General features: G+C 40.1%; 1 protein-coding gene across 3 annotated transcripts in view; it reads left to right on the forward strand.

Annotated features, from left to right (window-relative positions):
* tmem104 (transmembrane protein 104) overlaps positions 1-12,057 on the forward strand; it is a 117,970-nt gene extending 105,913 nt beyond the window's left edge. For all 3 annotated transcript variants that reach the window (XM_070551511.1, XM_070551510.1, XM_070551512.1), the window contains exon 10: positions 8,015-12,057. In XM_070551511.1, the coding sequence (XP_070407612.1) occupies positions 8,015-8,778 (764 nt within the window). In that variant the 3' untranslated portion in view covers positions 8,779-12,057. The remainder of the gene's footprint in view (positions 1-8,014) is intronic.
* The last annotated feature ends 8,541 nt before the right edge of the window (positions 12,058-20,598 follow it).

Here is a 20,598-nt window from a genome sequence, read left to right on the forward strand (position 1 = left end):
CACAAAATGGGGTCGGAAAACTGCGTAAGCAACTTTCCACGCAAACTTTGGGATTTATGAAAGAAAACTTAGCGGAAAAATGTGCGCAACTTTAAGTTGACTAAGGACCTGGCTTACACACATGTTGGACATGGAGAGCACCTGCAGTGCTGCTGCTGAGAAGATAAAATTATGAAATTCAATTCAATTCAAGTTTATTTATATAGCGCCAAATCACGACAAGAGTCGTCTCAAGGCACTTCACATAAACATTCCAATTCACAGTTCATTAAGCCAATCAGAAATAATGTTTCCTATATAAGGAACTCCGTATATAGGAAATTTATATAGAAATCCAGCAGCATTATCACTTGTACCGCTTCGTTTTCACACAGAACAAGACCCCCCACATGCACGCACACACACACACACACACACACACACACACACACACACACACACACACACACACACACGCACACAGCCTGAAGAGCAGAATACGGAATGCAGAATATCAGCAGGGGGACAGATTGAGAAAGAATGTCATGCGTCTGTGACAGTGTGTGTGTCCTGTCACTGTGACCCGATTGATCGTGCACCCTGGCTACTTGGACAGGGGAGATCTCCATTTGGGAGACTGGTTAGCGCACATGACTTTCACCTGGGAGTCTGGGGATTGAGTCCCAATTGGACCATTTTTTTTATAACCGCCACTGATCTCTCTGAAGAACTCACAACATTGACGGCTTCAGCAACGCTGTGCCTTTCCCTGGATTTTCTCTTATTTGTTTTGCAAAAGCACTTTCTTTCATTTCTCCACCTCACCCACAGGTACCTCAATTTCTGCTTCTGTGAAATTGAGCTTCCTTGATCTGCCTTAATCTATGGTCGCCATGTCATTGGCGGAGCGCTGCAACAGCCGGCTTATGTATATGCATGAGATCCACAAGGCACTTTGCATTGACCATTTATGGCAGTAAGTGGGCGTGGTGAGGGCGGGATGTGACTAAAGAGCAGCTGAGAATCATTCTCGTTAGTCCCTGATTTATGAAGCAGAGATTGCGTGCAGCTGTGCGTACTCCATGTTTGATAGATCACAAACCTACTTGGCGTAAGAAATTTTTTTTTGCTGAGCTTAAGTACGGTTTTAGTAAGGATTCTACGCAATGTTTGATAAATGAGACCCCTGACCTTGACCGTTTTCTGCAGAACTGAATCATTCATCTGACTGAATGTGTTCATGAAGGGTTGGTGGGGGTGGTGTGGATGTTGGGATGGGTGGAGCTACTGAACCAGCAATTAAAGAAAGCATGGCATTGCTAATGCTGAAAAATGTAGAAGTTCAAAATTGTTTTTAGAAAAAAGTCCTTAGAGGAAAGGGACCACAGGAAAAAGTAAAACTAAAAGGAATGTCAACAACAACAAAAAAACAAAAACAAAATTAAAAGGAAACTTGAAAGCCATCAATGTTTTAATCTAAAACAGTGTATTATACAGCAGCAAAAAATAGATTGTGACGTAATGTCACAATGCATTGTGGGACGTAAGCCTAGATAAGCAAGAGTGTATTTTGCAAGACTGCCTTTGGGTCGGAGTCCTGTTGCTCATTTCAAAGTTATAGTTTCATCTCCTAATTATGTTCAAAGGGAAAGGAACTAAGCAGCACTGTTGGGGAGATGCTAATCGGACTGTAGATACCCAGAGGGGACATTTTTTATCCACTTTTCAAAGCTGGGTAAGGTCTGCGACAATATGAAGCAGCTGGAAAGGGAAACGGGCCAAGCTAAAGACATAAAAAGCAAATCAGCAGAGCAGATCAAGGGCTGCACATATGTTTGTTCCATACATTTTGCTGGTGGGATAGGTCGTACGTCCAAGAATAATGAGTCGATACTAGCAACTGTCTGAGATGAACGTCTCGACCAAACGGCATCCAAACGTGGATGAAAAAAGCTTTCGACCCGAGGTAGGTTTTATGTAAAAAGTAGTGAGACAAATAATAAAGTCAGAGTACAAAAAAAATAACACTTAGAGTAAATGTTACTTGAGCACCACGAGTTACGAGTAACTGAGCAAAAACATTAGAATCTTCTTTCTGTCTTTGTTTCTATCGACATCCAAGCAATCTGTTCATGTTTTTGTCAATTGGCAAACGGTTTGTTTGTCTAGCACCAGCACCCAGCAGCACTTGGATGGTGACGTCAACTGTAGAATACGCTATTGGCATGAATAATATAGCTTAATGTCATAAAATAAAATTTACAATACAAACCAATCAAATGTATATTTTTTCTATATTTGAAAAGAAAGTCTAATATAGGCAATATTTTTCAACAATAGTTATAAATTTACTATTTAATATGCTTGCATGACGCAGCAACTGATTTATCAGAATATAAGGTTTATGAGGCTCATCACTGACTCAAATGGCTTGCAGAACATTTTGTTCTGATTTATTAATGCATCAAGTCCTCCCAGCTTGTAGAAGAACGCAGTGTCAGCTCAAATGCGTGCTGACTTCAAAATAATTTACGCTAATCACTAAATAGTTAATTTAAATGCTACTTCAGCTGATGAATAACTAGTCCAATGGCCTGAGCTTAGAGCGAATTCTGTATGTATATACGATTTTGTATACCGATCATTTAATGGTTTAAAGTTAACAACTATTTCATGTCTGCTTTATGTCTGTCATCCAGATTCTTGGCTGTAGGTGCAGCTAGTGTAATAAAATGGTGAACGATGTGATTTGTCCATTTCTCATAGCTTTGGATAACTTAAATGAAATTAGCAGGATTGAAAAAATGTTGTTTAATTAAAATGATAAAACTGCTGATTACCTTTCTAAGCAATGCTGAAGGCTCAATGTTTGGGTGACAAAGGAAAGCTGCATCTTCTAGATGCTTGTTTGTTTCACTGGTTCCTTTTCAAAAAGGTTGAATATTAATAAACATAAAGAGCATTTATCCCTCCAATTTCACAGTAAGTAGTAGGCAGATCACTGGTTTAAAATGACTCAAATGCATTGATATGAGTAGATATAATTGTTTTTCTGTCCCCTTGTCCTTGAAAGCTGGTCCGTTGCCCACCAGTCTGACCCCTCTGCAATAAGAATTTCAGTTGTGAGTAGCAAGGCTTTCCTCTGAGCCAGAGATTAGATTGGGCTGATGCCAAAGATGCATCAAATATTGAACAATTGTGCAACAGTTTTTACAGGCTGTATGAGCACCGACATTTATGCTGATAGAAATTCATAGCCTGGCCTGCCAGACTCCTCCTCCGTTTGATTCTGCACAGAGAAAGGGTCTGGGAACTCTCCTATTCAAATAACCCCACCCCGTGAGAATTCTAACCGAGCCAATCAGCGTTGAGTAGTGTACATCACACACCACAACGCCGAGTTTCTCATAAACAACGAAGACAGCGGCAGAGTTTTCTGCAGCTCTTTCCTCTGTTCAAAATGACTTGAATGTCTTTACCCTCTGGAGGCAGGCGTTGCAGATTTGCAACGCTAAAACCTACCTACCTGGTTACTCCACACACGTATTTCATGAGCATTTTTTAACTCGAAAGTACCCCTGAAGGACTTAGTTGTTCGTCCCTTTATCAAAACTTATTTAGTTAGAGCCTGAGAGGGTTAAACCCACAACAAGTAGAAGCGCTAAAAGCCTTCTAAAATAGATGTTTGCTCCGTTGCGTTGGGAGGAGACTTGGGCCTGGAATATACTTGCTGTTTAATGACGCTTACGCATTTTAAAAGTGGCTGCCTTGCGTAACTTGTGTTAATTTGAAGTGTCATTTGTGAGCATCCCCGAGGTTAATGTAACACGTTCGTATGCTACAGTATACGAGTAACCAATAGTAGGAGGAGTTGACAAATCAAGCCACGGTCACTTCGTCTCTGGTTTAGAGGTCTTTACCATCTATGATATCACCACTGCCTTCTTTCTGCTGTGATCCCAAAAGTAACCAGTTACTGATCTATTCTACTGACGTCATGTTTATTTTGGTTGTACCCCACATAGATATGTATATAAACACTAGATGCCTCATCCCCGCTGTTCACCAATGGGATGCGACGTAGGAACGTGGTGGCCATCTTACCTCAGACAGCTGCCCCCTTTCGTGACATTGGGGTGTGTGGTGCATGTTCTATTTAAATAACTCTAACTTGCTCAATTTTCTACTGATTTTCAAAAGGTTTGATTTGTTACAGACGTCAGAGATGTGTCTGTGAAATAGGATGGGTTTGGCCCAGAAATTCCTGTTATTTCACTCCCCAAAGCATTTAATCTTTCATAGATAACACTTTTAATTGTAAGCTACAGTAAATTAAAGTATACATAGCCTATTATTATATTATATAGATTTATCTATATATCTATATAACTATATATATATATATATATATATATATATATATATATATATATATATATATATAACTATATATATATATATATATATATATATATATAGTTTTATATATATATATATATATATATATATATATATATATATATATATATATATATATAGATAGATATAAAACTATATATATATAGATATTCCTGGTTTGTGAAATAGGATTAGTTTAGAGATGAGATTTCAAGGTTCGTCTGAGGTAACGCCCACACAAACAGAACACAGATACAAAATGTGCACCCCAACAAAAAAGACAACCAACACCCAAATCACATCTGTCAGCCAGAACCGGCCCGCCAGCCATAAAATGTAACCCAACAAATTATTTAGTATTTTCACTATTTCTCAACTTTTGTTTTCTTATTTATTGACTTTCATTTATTAATTATAAGCTCTTTGGAAATGCTTTCTGAAAAAGTTAGGAAATAATCAAAAGATAGATTAAGTTAATAAATAAGATGGATTACAGTAATAAATAAGACAGATGGATAATGGATTGATCTTGTGAAGGACATTTTCAACATTCATAAAACCATCAAAAATAGATATACACATTTATGGTACCCCACAAACCCCGCATCCCGTTCGGTCTGAGTTGTGTACTGTGCCCCCTAGTGGAATCCTCCAGTACTACATGCAGTGCAGCAGCAAGTATGTAAACAAAGACACAGCCTGCTGCCTGTGTCAGTAGGTTTAAAAGAAAGTCTATTCCAGGCCTTAGGCTCACTACTGGCTTGGCTTTGCTGCTGTGTATCACAGTGAAAATGAAGATTTACGGAAATGCTCCTGCTTTCTCTACCAACAGCATTATAGTTAAAGCACTGTGTGACGTCCACATTATTTAAATCCAGAAATAACTTCGGTTGTGTCCTACACGCACCACAATGCGTTTAAACACTAATTTAAGTGCATGCCATTCTTTCGCTCACACTGTAAACCAGGCAAACATCTCTCCTCAGCTGGCCAGCTGCTCAGGGGGAGTCCCAAGGCATTCCCAAGCCAGTCGAGTAATATACCCCCCCCCCCCCCCCAGCAAATCGTTTTTCTGTCTCCGTAAACAAAAATGAAATGAAAATTAATATTGTGCTAAGGATTTTTAAAAAATTGCTCCACCCTTGGTATAAAATATCCAAACCAAATAACGACAGAAAAAGGATGGACTTTTGAAAGTTTGGAGTGTTTACAAAGACAATATAGACCCACATGGCTGCATGACAAGTAGGCAATAAGTTTTGTGCTGAATAAGTCTCAAAATATTTAGAACAGAAATGCTTTAAACTAAAATGATGGATATTTTATGTGGAGCGTCTTTAGAAGGTGAACCCTTTTTTGCCCCCGTGATCATGGACTTAAGCAGTGTTTTGGATCTGCTCTCTAGAGCTTGTTTGACGATCTTGACTTGCAGCTTCTTTTAAACATTCCCTCCAAAGGCAGCAGATTCTCACACACTTGGTCACAGTAAGTCAAAGCGAACAGAGGTGTATGAATCATCCATGTTCTGCATACGTGTGGCAGTCTGAGTGTCGCTTCCTAAATGTCACCAGGATGATGAAAGCCAGGCAGGATGACGGCCATCCCGAGGCTGTTACTAACTCCTGCAGTCACGTGCTGGTTGTGTCTGTGGAGGAGAGATGGCTGTCTGGTTTTAACAGGATGCCACGCTGCGCTCACCGGTCTCTCATGCTGACTTCCATAGAGACACCACCAGAAATCAGTTGGAGGCAGAAGGTGAAGAGCAGAAGGTGCAGAGACGCCGACTCTTCTACCTTTAAACTGATTTGTGCTGCAGTTAGTTTTTTATGTCTCGTGTTTCCAGGACAGACTGCATGAAGGCAGCTGAGCTCAGTTTCGTCTAAATGTAGTTTAACAGAATTTTAGCAAAAAAGTTTAGGTTTTAAGCATGTCAGCAGAAACAAGATCAGCTCATCTGTTAGGGGAAACTTATTCAACTATGCATGTTTCTGGTCTAGTTTTGAGAAGTATAATTTTTTTTAATGACCATAAAATATTTTTTACATTGTTTTGAAACAAACAAAAAAAGAATTTAATCCATTTTGGAACAAGGCTGCAACATAACAAAATGTAGAAAAAGTGATGCACTGTGAATTAGAAAGCATAAATTATGAATGCAGTGTGTGTACATGTAACCCAGAGCAACACCTCCTTCATCTAAAAACTCCTTAACTGTTACCCCAGCTCATCACTGGCTGCGAAAGCGGTTCCGTAACAGAATAACGGCGTTCCACCCTCAAGCTCGTTCCCAGCATTATTACTGATGTTGATTTGTGAATACTGCAGATCAAAGTCTCCCAGTTATTTTTGCCGCAACCTGCATAATGCCTGTACTCAACGGAAAGTGTCTTTGATTTGTGTTGAGAATTTGTGTTTGCAAGAGCACGGGTGATTGTGCAGCCTCACTCCTTGCTCTTAGGCCTAGTCCACACGTAGCCGGTTTTTTTTAAAAACAAATATCCGCCCCTCCAAAAACGTGCATCCACACCACCTCGTTAAAACAAAAAACTCTGTCCACACGTACCCGGATAAATACGTTGTTAAGGACATGCCAGACCTGTAGGCGGCAGTACTTCCCCCGTTCTTAACCTCGTCCTTCGTCTGTGGTCTTCCGCAAGGAGAAGTAATTCCGCTTGCAAAAACAAACAAGCAGAAAGCGCTTGGACAATTGATGAAGCGAGCGCAGCTCTGAGGGCTTCCATGCTGTCGGCTAGTGTAAACACAGGTCGCACACGTGATGTCAGCATTTTTTTGTCGCAGAAAGTGACGTTGCGGACCTTAAAACTCCGGTTTTGTCCGTCCACACGCAGACACCCAAAACGGAGAAAACGCAGATCTTCACTTTGGCCGGAGTTTTTAAAAAGATCCGTTTTCGTGTGAAAAAAACTCCGTTTTCGTGTGGATGACAGGCCAAAACGTAGAAAAATATCTACGTTTTGGCAGATCCCCGGCTACGTGTGGACAGGGCCTTAATCTGAGGTGATTTTTACAAATGACAGTCCACATGGGAAATAATTCTGACATTTTACTTTAATTTTACACACACACACACACACACACACACACACACACACACACACACACACACACACACACGCACGCACGCACGCACGCACACACACACACACACACACACTGGCCGGTCGGTCATTTGAATACCTTAGACACAGGACTTTGTTTTGACATTATTCCGTGGGGAGAAAAAAAGTCTCAAAAGATCTGTGTGTGTATCTAAATTTGTGTGTGTATCTAAATTTGTGTGTGTAGGAGCTGAAGTTGCACACAAAAATGCAAACACTGGTTACAAATCAGGAGTTATACATTCACAGATCTGTCCACACACACACAGATGTAGATACAAATAAATCTTTAGTTACGCACACACAAACTCTTGAGTTTGGACCAAAAATAGTCCTGCCTGCTTCTGAAAAATATTTACTAATGATGCTTATTCTGAGAAGTCATTGGGCTCTCCTGTGTTTGACTGTAGTTGCCACAGGGGGTGCTGTTTAGCACTTGTTCATTCTCCATTCAGGAAAAACATAACAGGTGACGTTATTTTCAAATAAAACTGTTGGGTTCATTCTGTTTTTTCCAGCATTCATCATGATGATCATCTTGGCTCTGATTCGGATCGGTAAAGGCACCGGAGAGGGACACCCCCCTGTTGCCAGCTTCTCTGGCGTCCCGAACCTATTCGGCGTGTGCGTCTACTCCTTCATGTGCCAACACTCGTTGCCCTCCCTGGTGACGCCCATCTCTGAGAAGAAGTGGGTTGGCACCCTGGTGTTGGCGGACTATGTCCTGATTTTGGGCTTCTACGTGCTCCTCTCCTTCACCGCCATCTTCTGCTTTGACAGTTCATTGTTGCATGCCATGTACACCTTGAACTTCACAGACAACTGTAATGTGTTGGATATTTCAGCTCTGCGCTACTTCCTGGGCCTTTTCCCCGTTTTCACCATCAGCACCAACTTCCCCATCATCGCCGTGACCCTTCGAAACAACTGGAAGACGCTGTTCCACCGAGAAGGGGGAACTTACCCGTGGGTGGTGGACCGAGTGGTGTTCCCCCTCATAACCCTGGTGCCCCCCATTGTGGTGGCCTTCTGCACAAACAACCTGGAGTCCCTGGTGGGGATTACAGGAGCCTATGCTGGAACTGGGATCCAGTACATCGTCCCAGCATGTCTTGTATTTTTTGCCAGACGCCACCTGGAGCCAGTGGTGGGCCGAGATGCCATCAACATGCACCAGTCTCCTTTTCGCCATGCCTTCTGGGTGTGGTTCGTCTTAATCTGGGCTGGCTTCTGCCTCATGTTTGTCACAGCAAACATTATCTTGACAGACACAAAGAAATAAGAACTGGACTTTATAAAGGTCCGTGTCTGAACGTTCCTCTTTCCAAGGCCTTACTGCTGCTCCACAGACTCCGTGCCTTTCCATCAAACGTTTGTTGCTTAAATTCAAAGGGATGAAACATTATTTGTTGAAAGGGACCAAATGTTTACTTTTCAAACTGAAAGCTGAGGAGTGTATGATCGAAACAAAAAAATCTATTAAAAATGTTTTGCAGTCTGAGGTTTTCACATGGTTTTACATGAACACAGCTTTTGGAAAATGAACCAAGTACACTTAAAACAGGAAACAGCTGAGAGACGCAGGGAAAGATGAAAGAGAAGTTTAATCCCTGCTACCACCTTCTGATTTCTGAGTCCTGTGGTTTTTTAGAAGCTGTAGAATCTTCCCATCTGGTTTTGCCTGAAGGACTCTTCTCTTTTTTAATTTCACTCTTTAAATCAATTAAAGAAAAATCGTTCAGACTTTAATGCTGATGCTTCGCATCCGAATATTCCAATAAAACTAAATTAAAACTGGAGGAATGCACAAGCTGTCACAACTTTGTTCTTCATGTGACTTGGTATTGAGATAAGAACCGGGAACATTCGCTCTATTAGAAGCTGATGGGTATTTATCCCTCAGCCATCATGAACGATGAAGCTGCGTCTGTGACGGGTCGGCCTGCGTCTGTTTATCAGAACGTGCTCAGTTGTAGTTTGTGTTTCCCATGTTCCCTGTTCAGTTCATGACTGTCAGCCTTAACGGGTCCGTCACACAGCTCCGAACCTGCCAGGATGTTTCAGATCCACGGGTTTTCAGAACAGATGTTTTGGTGGCTCTCAGTCTGAACTCTTCTTTCAGTTGGTAGAAACATGCTGAGGCAATTAAATATTTCATTGTGATCCTGTGTGAGCATCACACATAAGATGTATTTATATTAACCACCTAGAATAAACAAAACCACACGTTTAAGCCAAGCTGTCTGCTTTAACTGAAGGATTTGTGTGAAATTTCTTTTTCAGCAGTTTTATTTGAAACAAAAGTTGCACTTTAATCTTCCCACAAAGCAAAGTCAGTTTAATTATGTTTACACCTGTATGCCTGATCATTTATTTTGATACTGTGTGCCGAACTTGTTGGTTAATCTAATGTGAACTCAGTGGGAACAAGACCTGTTGCTATTTTAAGTGTCCAAAGACAAAAAGATGCACAGTTTTTGGACATACTTTAGTTAATCTTACTGATTCATATATATTGTTAATATTTTATGTTTATGAATTCCTGGAAACACGTCTCAGAAACGTTTCTGTTATTAGAAGTATTAAAAGGATTTATCTGGATATAACGTGTATTTGGATAAAACGGACCAAAAGCTAAACATGTTACAAGTTTGAATTTGCAGCTGACAGTCTAAAACATAAAGGTGATCCACACGTGTAGACATTTTGTTTGTTCTGATTCTCATTCATGAGTTATTCATGCAGGAAAACATTGTTTCCTCAGGGAGAAACGATTCCAGCTCTAGTTAGACTTTGGGTTAGATGTTCCTAGTTTCTGCTGAATGTTTGGTGTATTGTTTGGGTTAAGACTCAAGTTTCTTCCCCTTGTAGAGATGTTGTTCAAATGTTTATGTCAAAACAGTTGTCTGCAAAAAAAAATAGTTTTCCAAGGCCAAATCAACAGTTTTTATTTCAACAAATTCAATTCCACTTCTTCATAGATTTTGTCTTCCTGCAACAATTCTCCACTCATTTGAAATCTGATTGAGACTTAGACAGAGACACTATCTATAGACACCTTTATAATAATAATAATAATAATAATAATAGTAATAATAATAATCAGTGTTTCAGTTTTAAACATGATGCGAGGCCCAAGACATTATAAACTGTCTTTTTACCAAACATAAGACTGATAACAAATACTTGATAATAAAATTTAGGACTCTATGAAATCCTTTAATAAAGCGTGTTTGTCAATCATTGCTTTAGGAACTTAAAATGGCAAAAGAGAGGACCTTACTGGGGGGGAAAATTGGATTTTTGGACCTCTAAAAGTTGCACAGGTGTGAGTTAAAGTTCACCCTCAGTATTTGCTGTAATTCAGGGATTCAGTTTCCAAAGGCACACAGCTTCTTGATGAGTTTTAAGGTGTGGTTTACTCATTTATTCAATGTATTTGCAGTGTTCTCTAATATAAATGCCTCATGAGTCATAAGAAAAAGCTATGATGCTCCTGTTCTGAGATGCAGAAGTTTGCTGGTCTAGAGGTGGGCTGAAAACAGCAGGATTGCTCATTATTAATAATGGTAAGCACACACCTTGCTTCTGATTAACTAACAGAATGCATTCAGCCATTTTGGAAAGTCGCTGTCATCAAGACACTCTGTTTTATCTCCTCACTGCAAATACATTTTTTAAAAAGCCCTACCGTGAATGCAAATTCACAGTGTGACATAGATATGTGAGGATTTTCAGATCCTAGCATTTCACCATCTACTTTCTATCAGAAGCTAATATTGGAGGTAGGTGTAGGAGACTGTCTTCATGTTTAGCCTGCATGAAAAACTCGGAGTGATCGATTATAATAAGAAATTATCATTAAATAATTTTTTGGGTCAACCACACCTTTAAAAGCAGCTTTAAGAGTTTGGCTCATGTCGAGTTGTTGTAACCTGGATGTTTTTAAGGGAATTTTCACAGCGTGGTGTTGATTTTATGGGAATAAGACTCTGCTGGTCTTCAGGCGGTAATAGCCCTGTGTGGGTGTGGCCTGTGTGCATGGGTGGAGCCTCTACTGGTTTGTTTCAGTTTACATTTCCACTTATCCATCCTCATGTTTTACATTAGTAAAGTTGAACGTCTGAAGGGAAAAAACACTTAAACTTTCACAGCAAACAAACACAACATCCCCAGAGTGAGGGAGAGATTCTTGATTTTTTTGACGACTTAAGTTTTTTTTTTCTCACGTGTCAAGTCAGTTATTTTACTTGTTTAAAGCCACATTTTTTAAATCCTTCATGGCATGACTTCATCTTACTGACAATATGTTTGGTGCCAAAAACCTTTTCTTTAAATCTGCTTTTCTTTTTATGTCTTCATTTTATTAAAGTGATTTATTTGTTTTATTTCAAAAACGGTTTTATTTTTATTTGCTGATGTTTAATGGATCTCTGTTTCTATGATCTTTTCCTCATCACTTTACATTCTGTATGGATGTTTGCTTGTTTTGTGACTTTTCTTTGACTCACGGATAAATAAAGCCTTTATGTTCTGAATTTTATTAGCATTGAAACAAAAATATTTTGGTTCTGGCTCTTGATTTGTAGTCCCCCCCCCCCCCCTCCCCCGACATATTTTATCAAACCTAAACCTGATGGGTCAAAGACAAACAAGTAAACATAATAATAGTTACAAAGGAAAATAATAATAGCTGAAAGGTGTACAAGGTTTTTTTTGGCAACAGTTAAAACAGCTGACAACTTAAAAACTAAAACTTACTGTCAATGTTGCTCTATACTATATTTGTTTTATTTTTCATCCTTTTTTGTTTCCAGCTAGCAGCGGTTAGGCAACAACATGTTTTAGAAAACATTAATTAAAACTATTTGAAATGCCGTCTTAATAGTTTTTTAAAAAGGTTTTATTAAACAAATATATTTTAAAACATTTGGCTCAGGCACTTCCACTTCCAAAAATACATCCAGGGAAGCCTTTTTGAAAGCTTTGACTTGTCTGAAAAGGTAAAAAAAATATTTGAAAATAAATTCAAACATGTCAGGAAATTACAATAAATGAGAAAATAGATTTAAAAAAGATTTTGGCAAAATGATGGAAATTGGGACACTTTAGAAGACCAAACATTCTGTTAGTTTCCTTTGACAAAAGCAGCTGCAAAATGTGTGAACATGACCAGATCTGTTAATCAAAGAAACCAGACATTGTTCACAAAACACTTAACACGAAACAAAAACAAGCCCAATTTTACAAATAAACTATTTTATAAAACTTCAATCAAAGAGGAAGTTCTAAAGAGTTTAGATAAAGTCAGAGGTGTTACGTATCCAAGGGGTCAAGTTCCACCTATAAATTGACTACACAAGATAATTTAGAGGATTACACCTTGACATACCCATGATACCCCTCAGGCACTCTTTGTGCTTCACATACACTCACTGCAGTCCTACATCCTCTTTTCTCCCTCCCCATCACTCCCAAATCCATGCGTATATCAGGCCATGGCGGCACCACACACCAGGGTACCTCTTGCCCATGCGAGTTTGTCAGTTTGAGCCTTTTGAAGAGTCCCCTGGTGATCCAAAGTTGGGTCAGCTGTGCAAGTTGCAGCTAGAGGGAGGGACAGAAGCAGACTTGTCAGAACGCTGTCCACAGTGCTGAAACACACGGAGGAGAAGGATGCTAAAACATGGAGGGCCAACGGAGCGCTGTCCACGGTGCTGAAACACACGGAGGAGAAGGATGCTAAAACGTGGAGGGCAAACGGAGCGCTGTCCACGGTGCTGAAACACACGGAGGAGAAGGATGCTAACCCCCAAATTCCACTACCTCCGCTCCGCTGCGCTCCGCTCCGACACGAACGCCGGAGCAAAATCGGTCCCGTTGTAGTCACTCAGAGCAATTCCACTACTGCGGCCGTGCTCCGGCCGTGCTCCGGCAGTGCGGCGCCGTGCGCCGCCCTCTGTTCCGGCGTCCGGCAAAAATAGAATCGATCCTATTTTTGCCGGACGCCGGAGCACCTCCGCAGTCAATGGACAGAAATCACAATGGTCCAACAGGAAAAGGAGCAAGCACAATTTCCGTTTTTCACAATTAATCAATAAACAAAGGGCGTTTTTTGTTTCATATGCACAGGTTTAACAACTTTTAACAACTATCAATGACGGCTGAAGTTTAAATGCACAAAAGTAAGCCATAAATACAGTTTCTACTATCAAAGTAGTCACACTTTGTTGATCCAAACACTGCTGATCTCTCAACACAAATGATGGGAAGATTAAACAGCTCATGCCGATGCTTCTCCCACACAACGGGTGTTTGGATCTAACTTTCGCGTTTATTGTTCGGACTGTATCGCAAGATCTCGAAAATCCCGCGCATGCTTATTTGCCCACCTCAGGTCTCCGCACCGGAGCGGAGCCGTTGTAGAGCGGGTAGCAGTAAAAATTGAGTTCGGAAGCGAGCGGCTTCGGAGGGCGGGGGCGGACCGGAGCGGAGGTAGTGGAATTTGGGGGTAAAACATGGAGGACAAACGGAGCGCTGTCCACGGTGCTGAAACACACGGAGGAGAAGGATGCTAAAACATGGAGGGCAAACGGAGCGCTGTCCACGGTGCTGAAACACGGGGATGCGAAGGAGTGCTGTCCATGGTGTACATGCATGAAAAATGTTTTAAGCTAATTAGTTGTCCAAATTTGCTATTGTGGTTTAAAACAAAAGGACCAGGAGATGGATTTGATGAGTGAACTGAAGCCTAAAGCAGAATCAAGGATAACTCCTAGGTTTCATACGCTATAGGGCTGATGAACAAAAAGAAGCAACAGCCTGTTTAATATTAGGAAGAAGTTCTGCTGGTGCAGCAATCAGGATTTCTGTCTTGCTGGCATTGAGAACAAGGACGTTGCTGGATATCCAGTTACTGGTCTGTTAGATACAGAACAAGGGTAGACAACTGTCCAACTGTTGGGGCTTGAATGTCATGTACAGTTAAATGTCATCAGACTCCGTTTGTGTTTGAATGATGTTTACACATTAATAAAATAGTTGCTTTTCATCTGTACTTCATATTTTCAAAAACTGTAATCAAGCTTTAAATTGGACATTTCTATCAGGAAAACTTTTGATCATTTTACAGTGGTGTGAAATACTATTTGCCCCTTCCTGATTTCTTATTCTTTTGCATGTTTGTCACACAAAATGTTTCTGATCATCAAACACATTTAACCATTAGTCAAAGATAACACAAGTAAACACAAAATGCAGTTTTGAAATGATGGTTTTTATTATTTAGGGAGAGAACTAAATCCAAACCTACATGGCCCTGTGTGAAAAAGTAATTGTCCCCCTTGTTAAAAAATAACCCAACTGTGGTGTTTCACACCTGAGTTCAATTTCTGTAGCCACCCCCAAGTCTGATTACTGCCACACCTGTTTCAATCAAGAAATCACTTAAATAGGAGCTGCCGGACACAGAGAAGTAGACCAAAAGCACCTCAAAAGCTAGACATCATGCCAAGATCCAAAGAAATTCAACAACAAATGATAGCAAAAGTAACTGAGGTCTATCAGTCTGGTAAAGGTTATAAAGCCATTTCTAAAGCTTTGGGACTCCAGCAGGCCACAGTGAGAGCCATTATCCACAAATGGCAACAACATGGAACAGTGGTGAACCTTCCCAGGAGTGGGCAGCTGGCCCAAATTACCCCAAGAGCGCAGAGACAACTCATCCGAGAGGTCACTAAAGACCCCAGGACAACTTCTAAAGACCTGCAGGCCTCACTTGCCTCAATTAAGGTCAGTGTTCACGACTCCACCATAAGAAAGAGACTGGGCAAAAATGGTCTGCTTGGCAGATTTCCAATACGCAAACCACTGTTAAGTAAAAAGAACATTAGGGCTCGTCTTAATTTTGCTAAGAAACATCTCAATGATTGCCAAGACTTTTGGGAAAATACCTTGTGGACTCATGAGACAAAAGTTGAACTGTTTGGAAGGCAAATGTCCCGTTACATCTGGCGTAGAAGTAACAGCATAACATCATACCAACAGTAAAATATGGTGGTGGTAGTGTGATGGTCTGGGGTTGTTTTGCTGCTTCAGGAACTGGAAGGTTTGCTGTGATAAATGGAATCATGAATTCTACTGTCTACATCCTGAAGGAGAATGTCCGGCCATCTGTTCATCAACTAAAGCTGAAGCGATCTTGGGTGCTGCAGCAGGACAATGACCCAAAACACACCAGCAAATCCACCTCTGAATGGCTGAAGAACAACAAAATGAAGACTTTGGAGTGGCCTAGTCAAAGTCCTGACCTGAATCCTATTGAGATGCTATGGCATGACCTTAAAAAGGTGGTTCATGCTAGAAAACCCTCAAATAAAGCTGAATTACAACAATTCTGCAAAGATGAGTGGGCCAAAATTCCTCCAGAGTGCTGTAAAAGACTCGTAGCAAGTTATCCCAAACGCTTGATTGCAGTTATTGCTGCTAAGGGAGGCCCAACCAGTTATTAGGTTCAGGGGGCAATTACTTTCTCACACAGGGCAATGTAGGTTTGGACTTTGTTCTCTCCCTAAATAATAAAAACCATCATTTCAAAACTGCATTTTGTGTTTTTATAAGCATCTGCCTCTGCATTTGCGTGTCTGGCCAGGCTAAAATGGGGCTGAGTGATGTCACAGCTCATATAGGTGTTGTGAGAGTCCTCCTTATTCATAACAGCTTTGATACTAGCCAAAGGAGTCATTCTCTGTTATTGAAGACCTTATTAGATCTGACTAAACATCTCCAGTCTTCTATTTTTGGCAAGTAAGTGTAACAATAACTTAATTTAGACAAACATTAATACATCAATGTGTGAAACTAAAATTAGATTAAAAATGAGAAGCAAATGATTAACCTAAAGTTTTAGTGGAAGCTTTGATGTGAACTCTCTTCAAATATCCATGTGTAATTTATATGTATAAACGGATAAAATTCAAGAAATTTGAATATTGTGTAAAACTTCATTTATGTCAGTCAACCTAAAAGGGGAAACTAATATATGAAATTGACTCATTCCATGCAAAGCCAGAAATCTGAAGCAGTTTTTTGTTATAATTGTGATGATTATGGCTTGCAGCTCATGAAATGCCCAAATTATCTCTTGCTTTGCTAAAATCATATTATTGTCTCCAAGAAATGTTCGCTTTAGCCATGTCACACTTCCGTGTATCAAGGTCAAGCTAACTATGTATATCTGTGGGTAGTTTTGGTTTGCCATGAAATCGGACACGATTAAAGGTGCTCTCTCACTAATTAATTAATCAACTGTGCTTTACAATAAAATGTCATTAACAAACGACTGCTATCTCATTAATAAAATATCTAAAACATGAGTATAAATAAATGAGTCTCAAAAATATGAGTGACAAGTTATAGATGGTTAAGAATGGTCACAGCAGCAGGAACAAAACTAGATCTACCGTTTAGTCCGGCACCTTGGCACCAGACACCTCCGACCAGAGGGCAGAAGCACAAAGTGGCTATGCAGGGTGTACAAACAATCCTCTTCACCTGGCAGCTGCACAAGGATGCTACACTGGTCTGCGGCCTTGCAAGCTGCCAATCTGACCCCCTAACAATCTGATCAAGTGAATTATTTTTTCAGTTTCAGATTTGCTTGACACATTGACTTCACTGCATGAGTTAGTGTAGAACTTGAATTTTTTTTTTAACTCTGACAAAAATCAGGACAGAACTACAAACAGAATGGAATTATGAGTCCTCCAATGCTTCAACACCCTTAATATCAACAATCCGTAAAAACAAGTCAATCAGGAAAATGTTAAATAATAATCCTGACATCTCCAGCCTGATTAAAAGGTGCAGCTTATAATAAAACTGTGTTGTTTGAGGTGTTTAAGCACTATCCCAGTAAGTTAACATATTTACATCACTTTGGCTGTCTCCTATGGATGTCACCACCACCTGAGAGCAGGAACAGAAACAGCTTGTAGAAATAACAATCAGCCTATGAGATGGAGCCCGTTTTCTTTTTCTAAATGTGCTGATGAGTGTTTTACAGCAGGTCTGAAGCCTTTAAATGCTGCAGTGAAGCTCTTCATCCTTCTGAAGGAGAACTTCCCTCTTTGGCCCGTTTCCAAAACTCCTGCTTTAACAAACACATTCAGCTAGAGCCTGTAAAATGTCAGAGTCACCGCCGGCGATTGACTGCATGAATCTGTGTTTGCTGCTGATTTAGTCACATCACATCCTGGTACCGCCACACAATTTCACACACTCGTGGCTGGCAGAATGTCTTGCTGCTCTGCAGATAATTGGCTTCTTTTTTCCTCACTCCTGTTCACCTCAATCTTCCATGAAGCACCTCAGTGTTTTTTATTTTTTATTTATTTTTTTTATACAAGACATTGGTGTTTTTATTATCAAACCCAACCTCCCTTTCTGAATCTCAATCCCAGCAGGGATGCTTCAGCCTAATTTAATTTACCCTCTGCCCTTTTCTCTATGTGGGGGAGTGTTTGCGGGTTTGAGGGCAGAGCTTTAATTGGAGATGCAAACTTAGCTGAGCTTAATTAATTCACAGTTTGTTTGCTGGATTGTTATTATGATTTTGGTGCCGGAAGAGAGAGCAGTTAGGCCACCTCACGTCTGCAAATATTTAATCACCTGGGGGAGGAATTTACAACAAGATTTTAATCAGCTGGCTTCATCAGAGTTCATCAAAACTTACCATTTGTCTTCAGTCAAGGAGAAATGATCCAGAAATGTCTAGTTAACATGGAGAACCAGATACTGAAGCTACACTCCCTTTTTACGTGATTAAATTTACATATTTTACTGGAACCCAGTTTTATGTTTAACTAAATTAACTGAATAAATAGAACTGCAAAAATATGAGAAGACTCAAATATGCACACAAATTATTCAGTAGCAAGGGCACCCGGTCATTGGGCGCAACACCACTGTAAAGCCCCTCGGACCCGTAGCTGTTGCCGTAGATGATATATTAGCATAACTTCTATTGTAGCAGACGTTTCGGTTGACAAAACTTTCATTTTGTTTATACTTTTGTTGTAAGTTTGTATTTGTGTAGTATAAATAGGTATGTTATCAAACTAAAGGCTTGTCAGAAACGTGATTTACAGGAAAACACTCAGCATAATTGCTTTTATGCAAATTCTGTTGTTTAAATTTCCTACCAGGGGCTAGAAAAACACGTGTTAGCCACATAGTGAACACATGGTTGTGAGAGGAATAATAACAAAGACTCAGGTTAGAACCTTGGTATCATGACTGATTCATACCTGAGCTTCACTGGTTACATTGAGGCTATAACTAGATCAGCGTGTTATCATCTTCATCAAATAGCACGACTGATATGTTCATCAGCCTCTGAATAAATGTTTCATGTGCTGCACCTTCTGCACTCAACCTTTAACTTTGTCTTTTTATCTTATTCATAAATCTGAAATGAATTTGTGTATTTTAATTGTGCTGTCATGTTGATTTTAACGTTCGTGCTATTCTTGCTACAGGAAAGCACATTCAGTTGCCTCTGTGTATGAAATGTGCTATAAAGCTGCCTTGCCTTATAGGTTGTTTAAAAAAATCCTCCTCATCTTCAAAACAATTGAACAAGAATTTGAAAGTTCATGGCAACTCTGTGACTGTTCTTGAACGGCCCAGCCAGAGCCCCGACTTAAACCCAATTGAGCATCTCTGGAGAGACTTAAACATGGCCGTCCACCAGCGTTCACCATCCAACCTGACAGAACTGGAGAGGATCTGCAAGGAAGAATAGTAGAGGATCCCCAAATCCAGGTCTAAGAAACTTGTTGCCTCTTTACCAAGAAGACTCATGGCTGTATTAGCTCAAAAGGGTGCTTCCACTAAATACTGAGCAAAGGGTCTGAAGACTTAGGACCACGTGATCTTTCTGTTTTTCTTTTTTATTTAAATCTGCAGAAATTTCAAAAAATCTGTGTTTTTCTGTCAATTTAGGGTGCTGTGTGTACATCAATGAGGGAAAAAAAACAAATTTAACTGATTTTAGCAAATAACTGCAAAATAACAAATAGTGAAATATTGACGGGGGTCTGAATGCTTTCTGTACCCACTGTATGCTGTTGGTTACTTTTGTAAAATAATCACTTGGGCTTTTTATTTTTATTTTAAAGGAGTTGATAATGACAAAACTGAAGGTTCCAAACAATAAACATCTATAGCTGTACATATTTCTCCCATTTTCAATTGACAAAGCCCAAGGATGTAAACGAATAAAAGCAATACTTGACTATAGAAAGGAAAAACTCTCAGAGACAACTTTAAAGAGCAAGTCACCCCTACCAGATTCTTACTCAACTCCCACTTCCTGTTTGAAAAATGCAACAAATGCTGTTGCCTAGCAGACCGAGAGGGCGGAGCCACTAACAAACACACACACACAGGCTCACAACGACATTGTGACATCATATGGTACCAGCTAACATTCTAGGGTACCTCGCTCTTAGCCAATAGCGATGGCAGATTTAAATTCAAAGGCAGTGCAGAGTTTTTACCTGACAAGGGCACAACACTGACAGTTTTAGGCAGAAAATTAAATTTTAAGTAAAATGCACCAAAGTGCAAAACTATTGACCACAGCACAATTAGAAACGCATTTATATTGTTTATAAAAAAAAGTTGATTTGGGGGTGACTTGCTCTTTAAAGCCAAGGGTGCTTTGTCTGAAAGCAGGAGCTTTATCAAGGTTCTTCTCTAGGAACAGCTTGCACTAGCAACAAAAAAGGGGTGAGAATAAAGGGCAAAGAAACATCTTGGAGTCCATTTTTCACCAAATCACGTTGAGTCATCTGTTGCAAATCAGAACTGCATCAGTCTAAACCACCAACCTGTAAGATTACACTGTAGGCAATAAAAATGAATAAATTATGTGCATGACACAATAAATTACAATGTTCAGAGGGGAAGCTGTTAAATCAAGATGTAGGTTGGTTTATGCTTGACGCGTCCGCGAGGTCCGCACGGCTCCGCGCGGAAAAGTAGCGTCATTTTGCATCATTTTAACAACCACGCCCCTCCACCGCGTCTCCGCACGGCC

The sequence above is a fragment of the Nothobranchius furzeri genome, chromosome 5 (genome assembly GCF_043380555.1).
Source record: "Nothobranchius furzeri strain GRZ-AD chromosome 5, NfurGRZ-RIMD1, whole genome shotgun sequence".
Classification (NCBI taxonomy): domain Eukaryota; kingdom Metazoa; phylum Chordata; class Actinopteri; order Cyprinodontiformes; family Nothobranchiidae; genus Nothobranchius; species Nothobranchius furzeri.